Here is an 8440-nt window from a genome sequence, read left to right as displayed (position 1 = left end):
ATATATATATATATATATATACACACATACATATATATCATTATCATCCTGCTAGGAGGAGGAGAGAGAGAGAGAGAGAGAATAAAAGGTGTATACATACACAAGTGTATGTGTATATACTTGTGTATACATCATCTAGAGTGTGGCAGCTCTCAATGGCCGTTTATAAGATTCTGTACTAAGAGTCAGTAAGGCATCACATTGCAGTGAATGCAACACATTTTTTACTGCATAGATTGGAACAATGTGAAATGGAATGCCTTGCTCAAGGACACAATGTGCTGCTTAATCCAAGAATTGATCCCATGACCAGACAATAAGTTCAACAGCCACACATTCACAACATAAGCTTATACACACATACTCCTACAACTGTTAAAAAATATGAACCAAAGGGAGCTGCTGTGTAATTGCTCAATCGGAAAATGAGAGCTAAACTTACTTTGGACAAGATAATTGTTCTATTGTAGGCGACACTACCACACTATCTCGGTCAGAGTTTCTCAACCAGGGTCCATGTGGCCTTTGGAGGCCCATATAAAATTTTGTTGTAAAAATTTATGTATAATAAGTTATATTTCTACAATTCACAAATTATTTTAACAATTTTTAAAAAATAATTCCTAATATCTAATTACAAAAATATGATGATTTCTTTAAACACTGAATGGCTAGGAGGGTCCACCTAAGTAGAATTGGAATTGTAGAGAGTCTACATGTAAGGAATGGTTGAGAAACACTAATTTAGGTAAACAGAGCAGGGTCATCTTAGAAGTATTACTATTACAGCCCCTAGCAAATCAGTGCATGAGGATCTATAGTAACTATTTATTGACAAAAAGCTGTGGTATACATAGATCAGAATTGGTGCCCTACACCTGTAAGACACTCCAACAGGCACCAGTGTGCCCTTGTCTTAGGACAACACTGAAATGAGGTAGTGAAGAATTAAGTGTACTTTCCAAGTCTGAGCATTGGATTTGAACTGAAGAACCAACAGTTGAGAGTCCAGCATCACATGTATTCATCTATTTCCTTTCTAACAGCAAAACAGTAACATTAGTTATGAATGTTCACAGCAGCAATGATTGTTTGCGAAGTATTAGATTGACTTTTATTTTCTATGCATCTACATATCTCAATTATGAAGTACAATGGCGATGGTGGATCTCTTAACATATTGGACAAGACAAGTGGAAGCAGCACTCTAGTGTGAGCTTCACTTTAACCTTGTCGGGTATCCGTAGGTATTAGGGACACTAATATTCTCTCACCTCAAAGGAAAGACCTCATCTTTGGGATGCAGTCCTGTGTTAAGGATGTGCATCTATGAGAGATCCCCAATGATAGTAAGGCACACTTGGATTGACTGTGAGGGCCCCAACAGGACTTTGCACAGAGTTTCTAGAATTCCAGGTGTGTACTAATTGAGCAGATCTATGGTCAATGATATTCCAGCAACAACCATTCTGTCCTTTTCTTGGACATTGTACATACAGAACATTATCCAAAGTGTCTTTCTTCTTTTAAAATGGTGTAATTTGAGGGATATTTGACTGCTGTATTTAGCAGACTGAGTAACCTCACAGAGACTTCTTCGATGTCTTATATAATTACTGTAAGTCAGCTTGGTAGACACCATCCATCTCTTTTGTAATTTATATCCAAGCAAGATGAAGTGGGGGCTGTAAGCTAACTGAAAACATGGTTACAGTATTGCTACTGCTCAAAGTTGAATTCTTCCTACCCTGTGCTACCTGTTTAAACCTGGGTGGATTGCTCAATTTGAGTGTTAAATGTGATGTCCAACTTTACATAGTTCAAATATAATTTTATCTTTCATGTGCTTTACAATAATTTCTCAACGGTTGCCTTACTCCAACAGAATATCAGTTAAAAAAACAAAAAAACAATAATAATGACATACATATAAAAAGAAGCATAACATGTCCAACATACCATTTTCATTATCGTAGGTCAGTAATTCTTTCACATTATCAAGACCTTTTTCTTTTATTAACAATTCACAGTGGTTATTGATTTTGTCTCGATATTTCCTCATAACATTCTGAAATTGAACAACAACAATTTCTTTTTAACCCTTTCATTACCATATTTCTGCTGAAATATATAACCATTGTTTCAATTAATTTTTTTAATAATTAAGAATTTAGCACAATAATTTTGTAATTATTAAGCTCGTGCTTGCAGCTTTAGCATTTAAACTGGCCATATGAGGCCCAAATATTCTACTTGTTTTATGTTCAAACTGACCAGATTTCACCTCTTGCACCTACCATAGACAATGTCATTCCAAAAATAAACAATCACATCATCAAAATCTCAAACCTATGATTAATTCAAAATAATGCGAACCGACAAGCATTACATTTGAGAGTAATCAGAATGCTAAAGAGTTAACATAAAATTTTGATAGATTTGAATTTAGATCACTTTAAAACAGGATGTTTGTGTCCTCGAACCAGGAGCAGTCTCAGGCTGGATGGTAACAAAAGAGTCAATAAGTAATCAGTGGTTTTATACACACATATATGTATGGTGTTAGGAAGGGCATCCAGCTGTAGAAACCAAGCCAAAATAGCCTGGAGTCTGGTGCAGCTCTTCAGCTTACCAGTTTCAGTCAGCCCATCTAACCCATGCCATGGAAAACACACTAAATGATTAGAAAATTACTATTTTTAAATCTCACAATGAGAGATATTCAGCAACAGCACTTTGTAGTAAAGGCTGTTTGCCAACATGACATGGCAGTCCTGGTTTAGGATGAATGTAGCTGTAATTTAGCCCCAGGAAACATCGTCTCCAGCTGGCTATATGACATGGTCTGTGTCCTTGTATTTTCGAACAAAGGAATCTAGCACACCCACTCGGAAATTGCGATACACAGATATTGTTTTGAGCTGAATGGGGGTGCTAGATTCCCTTGTCTGAAAATATAAGGACACAGATCGTGTCGTAGCCAGCTGGAGACGATGTCTCCTGGGGCTAAATTACAGCTACATTCGTCCTAAACCAGGACTGCCATGTTATGTTGGCAAATAATCTTTACTAAACACTAAATGATGATGGAAAACAGACACTAAATGATGATGATGATGATGTGTGTATTTTGCATTTAAGGCTGTCTTCATTGGTTATTTCTCCAATCATATTTTAATACCTAATTTCCAAACACATACACCATATGCAAGCAGATGCAGTCTACTGAGGCAGATTTTCTATGGCCAGATGCCCTTCCTGTCAACAACCATTACCTGTTTCCATGCAAGGTAATATTTCCTCCATGGTCAGACATGCTTTCTATGGAAGATTGGAAATGGAAACTTCTTGCATAACAGTGATGCTTGTTTACAAGCATCACATGAATATTTGAATATTGGAAATGAAAGCCATCTATTTACAACATTCATACAATGTCAAAGACTAGGAGACATAAACATACACACACTCACATATATAAGATGGGCTTCTTTCAGTTTCCATCTACCAAATCTACTTACAAGACTTTGGTTAGCCCAGGGCTACAGTACAAGACATTTGCCCAAAGTACTATGCAGAAGAACTGAACTTAAATCCATGTTGTTAGACCACAGAGCCACAACTACTTGGAACATTCTAACATGTATCCTGCTATTCATTAATGTCACATTATCATATAGTTGCTATTGTTGCAATTGACAAGAGATGCTTTGCTCACAGTCCAACGAGGAAAAAACAAATTTATGTAAAAAAGAAAAGAAAAGAAAGAACATCAAAAAGTCTCAGCAGAAGGTAAAATACTCAACTTTAAACCGTCTGGAACCACAGATGCCTTTACCAAAAATTTTATCATACAGCAGCAATTGTAAAAGTGGCATATTTTGTCGTAAGGCGTAAGTCTCATTTTTCAGAATATTCAGAGAAGTTGCTATTTCATGAAGAATGTTTTGGTATTTTAAACCTTGACAAACTAAAGCATAGAGCTTCTTCTTATTCTGGAAAAAAAAACAAAGGCAGAGTTTTGGTTAAATTAAAAATATATTGATGGTACAGAAAGTCTCACCTACCCTTTTATTTCTCTGGCTGCTGGGTGCATAATGCTACCCACCTCAACAGCATTATCAAGCTTTTAAGTGACTTTAGTAGGATTTGATCTGTTGCAAACATCCAGAGTGATCCTTTGGTTTGAGGATTTCTGACCTATCTATGCCGCATAACCCCTCCACAAAAGTAGATCGAAACATTTTAGCCAATTTTCACTTCCTTTCTCAAACATCCAAGTAACTTCCATTTACTCCAACCCAGAATCTCCCTCCCATATTCCCCTCATTAGCCTATTCTCCTTCTACTCCTCCTATACATCAATAACCTACTTGCTGCCACACCTAGAAAATGATACAACCATTCATTTCCCTCTAGTCTTTCCCAATTGTGCATCATCCATTTGCAACCAAGACAACACACACTAAACCTGCATTGATTTCATGAACAGAAACTTTGAGAGTATCGTCTCGTACTACTTTGCCAATCTCATCGTTAAAAACAAAAACTGAAACATTATTTACAAGAAAACACTTCTGCACAACACCTACACTCAACATAAGCAGCACTCAGTTGGAGCCCTCACAGTAGCTCCAGATCTCTCCTAATGAATGCAATTGCCGGTGATACATAAAAGGCACCAAGTACACTCTGTGGAGTGGTTGGCATTAGGAAGGGCATCTAGCCATATAAACCAAACCAAAACAGAGCAGAGCCTGGCAAAGCTCTCCAGTTTACCATTTCCAGTCAAACGGTCTAACCTATGCCAGAATAGAAAATGGATGTTAAATGATGATAATAGTGATTGCATTTCAAACATGAGCTCTTTTCTTCAACGTCAGAAAATATTAGAGTCCCTAACAGCAACAGATACCCCATAAGGTTAAAATAGGACTCACAAGAGAGTACTGCTTCCATTTCTAGGACAGTGCTGTTGTTTCACACACACACATCCTCGACCACATCCAGCATCTGGAACACAGATGTGCTGGTTTATCACTTTACCTTTTCTGTCACTACTATAATGACCTCTGTTCCTCAGAACTGGCTGGTCATATATCTTCCCCACTTAGGCATCCCTGACCCATTTGTCTTTCCCCTTCTCATCACTCCTGTTGCAGCCACCACAACTACCCCCAGCCCTGCACTAATGACTTTTCCCAGTCCCTCCTTCCCGGAACACTGGTCTCCAAGAATCTTCTCCTTGCAACAATTCAATGGTCTCTGAAGACCTACAAAGGCCATGGGTGCTAACCCATCCTCCAGACTCATCAAGTAAAACAAACTAATTGGATTAATTATGCACACCATGTTGTATGATGGTGGCAGCCAATCCTCACTGATTAAACCAAGGAAATCATTTTTCCATTCGATTTTCTATAGGCACACAATCGTGGCCGTCAGGCATGGGTCAACAGGCCATGATCGTAACCCAGATAGATGCATTTAATTTATAGGCATTTGTTAGGGTCTAATGTCACTCAAACGCTCCAATACCCCACAGAATGCAAGAGGATGAATAGTTCAACTAATGACTTTTCAGATGATGTAAAACTTGCCACCATTATATATTAAGAAGATATTTTAACTATTTTTTGTTTTTTATGTGCATGGTAGTCTCATTTTCATAAAATGTGCTCAGCAGACCATGTTATGTAAGTGCAGATCCCAGGTAACATGTTTTCGATGTCTTAATGCCATCTGGGACTTCTCATGGCCCGAAACTTGATTCCACCTCACCCCTGTTGGCGTCTCAAACGATGAGGACAGTTCCCGCTGATTGGTACCCAACCTTTACTCCAGTCATCTGGTCTGTCAATGATAACATAGCATTCGTAAGTGAACAGAACTGTTGAAAAATCTATCTTCATGTATTCTTCTGCCCATTTCAGTCACTTCTGCTTGTGAACAGCCTTCGGAGGGGACCTTGTAACAGGTTTAACATTCCTGGCTACCTGCTTCAAGAGGTGACACCTGGTAGTTTTCAATACCTCTTTCCTGCTGCAACATTTGAAGACTTCTCTACTTGTCAGACATGGGTTCCACACAACTTCCCTTTTCACAAGTATGATGCAAAGCAACCCTCAACTTGCCCTTCTCTGCCCTTGAGCAGACAGAAATAGGAGACTGCACTAATTTCTTCACTGTTCGGTGATCTCTTCCCAGTATTTTTCCAAGCTCTAACACGATGGTTAACTTTTCATTCGAGGTAGAATCACGTTTCTGACCCATAATGACACTTAAATTGGGCACCTGCCTAGTAATTTGTGACAGCAGAAATGTTGTTCACAAGCGATAATGTTTGCCGTTTGTTTTCGCCTGTGCAGATCTGATTTATTTTAAGAGAATGTGCGCAGATAGATGTTGCCAACAGTCAGTTGGAAAACAACTGACTTTGAATGAATATACATTTATTTTATTGAGAGTAGATTGAGTTGCCTAATAATGTGGGACACAGTGTGAACAGAAATAGTAGGGAGCAGGAAGTGGGGCTAAAAAAAATCTTAGATTTTCAAATTTTTCTTTTTTATAGCATAACTGTTTATGGGGGAAAATATTGAAAAACATCAATACATATTTGGGTGAGAAAAAACAAGGAGGGTGGTCTTGCAATGTGCTAGAAACAACAGCCAAATCTCCATTAAATCACACACTTTTTCCTCTGAAAAGATTAAATTTCTTTTTAACCGAAAAGGTTTCTCCCATGTTTTTTAAGTGCGTGGTGAAAAAAGAAAAAAATTAGCCTAAATCGGTCTTGAGGGGGTGACGGGAATGAAAAAAAAAACTATAGATTAAAAAATTTTTTTTCTTTTTTTCGCGAAAAGATGCCTCCCTTCATTCTGGAGACTGTGCTGAAAAACAAAATTGGAAAAAATCCCAGTCAAAACGGAGAAATTCCAACTTCTGGGGGCCGTTTCCAACAAATCTTTACATACACTCAATCTACAGGATCTAAGTGATTACTTGTTCAACGTTTCGTTAAAAAGTATCCGTTTTTCTGGAAGTTATGAGGCAACAAAGTCGGGGGAGTACATCTGTAGTTTTGCCGATTATTAGCACTGTGACGTTTCCTAATGTCTGTGTTATAAATAGAGGAACGGGAAGAACGATGCCATGGATTCCTATGTACATATTCAGGAATAAGACATCTGGTTATCTTGGGTCATATCAATTAAAATGTTGGCACTCCGTCGCTTACGACGACGAGGGTTCCAGTTGATCCGATCAACGGAACAGCCTGTTCGTGAAATTAACGTTCAAGTGGCTGTGCACTCCACAGACACGTGTACCCTTAACGTGTGACAAGGCTGGCCCTTTGAAATACAGGCACAACAGAAACAGAAAGTAAGAGTGAGAGAAAGTTGTGGTGAAAGAGTACAGCAGAGTTCGCCACCATCCCCTGCCGGAGCCTCGTGGAGCTTTAGGTGTTTTCGCTCAATAAACACTCACAACGCCTTGTCTGGGAATCGAAACCGCGATCCTATGACCGGGAGTCCGCTGCCCTAACCACTGGGCCATTGCGCCTCCACATCAATTAAAATGAACTGTAAATATAACAAAATTTTAAATTTTAAAAATCGCAGGTTTGTTTGTCACATGGTTTCAGGTTCAATCCCACTGTGTGACACGTCGGGCAACAAGTGTTGGTTTGCTTATGTCCCAGTAACTTAGCGGTTCGGCAAAAGAAGCCAACAGAGTAAGTAACAGACTTCAAAAACATAAGTACTGAGATTGATTTGTTTGATTAGAGCCCTCCAATACGGTACCCCAGCATGGCTGCAGTCCAAATGAATGAAACGAGTAAAAGAAAGAAAATCAAAATTAGCAACATTTCGCCAAAAGTATCAAAATAAAACGATGAAAGAAATTAATTAAAGACAGAAAATCAACTACTTTCTTTCTTTAAATTCCGTGCCAATTAAAGACACCATGAGGGAATAATAATTTTGTGTTGAATCTTGCCTGGATTTTGCAAACTGATTTGTATTAAGATAAAAGTAAAGAAGTCATTAAATCATAAGCAATACTTACTGGATATTTTGACGCATAAACAAGAGACTTGACGTGAGCTTTCTTAGCTAAAGCATTGGTGAAAATATCAGCCGCTTGAACGTAAATATTATCAGCCATGCTTGAAGGCAACGTGGGAAATGTTTCGTTGCGACCGGCGGTGTAGTAGCAATCATGTTCCCAGCAAAACATAAACTCCTCCGGTCAACGACAGGCCCTCTACTTAGTCGCTCAACCTAGAGATAACAGCCAAATTCCCTCAAATCATTTCACCGTTTTTACAAAAGAAGGTTACATTGTACAGTCTGTGACATAGGAAAAGACCAGATGCCTTTTATCAAATGTCTACTGGATTAGAAGTGAGGCGGAAATATTCCTGCTACAGGAC

General features: G+C 38.4%; 1 protein-coding gene across 1 annotated transcript in view; it reads right to left on the bottom strand.

The window, feature by feature from the left end:
* The window catches only part of LOC106871907 (28S rRNA (cytosine-C(5))-methyltransferase), an 18446-nt gene extending 10006 nt beyond the window's left edge, over positions 1-8440 (bottom strand). The window contains exons 1-3 of the mRNA XM_052972021.1: positions 8074-8440; positions 3807-3995; positions 1904-2068 (exon numbers count right to left, since the gene is read on the bottom strand). Of these exons, the coding sequence (XP_052827981.1) occupies positions 1904-2068; positions 3807-3995; positions 8074-8244 (525 nt within the window). The 5' untranslated portion in view covers positions 8245-8440. The remainder of the gene's footprint in view (positions 1-1903; positions 2069-3806; positions 3996-8073) is intronic.

Source organism: Octopus bimaculoides, chromosome 12 (genome assembly GCF_001194135.2).
Source record: "Octopus bimaculoides isolate UCB-OBI-ISO-001 chromosome 12, ASM119413v2, whole genome shotgun sequence".
Classification (NCBI taxonomy): domain Eukaryota; kingdom Metazoa; phylum Mollusca; class Cephalopoda; order Octopoda; family Octopodidae; genus Octopus; species Octopus bimaculoides.
This window is presented reverse-complemented; position numbering and strand designations above follow the sequence as displayed.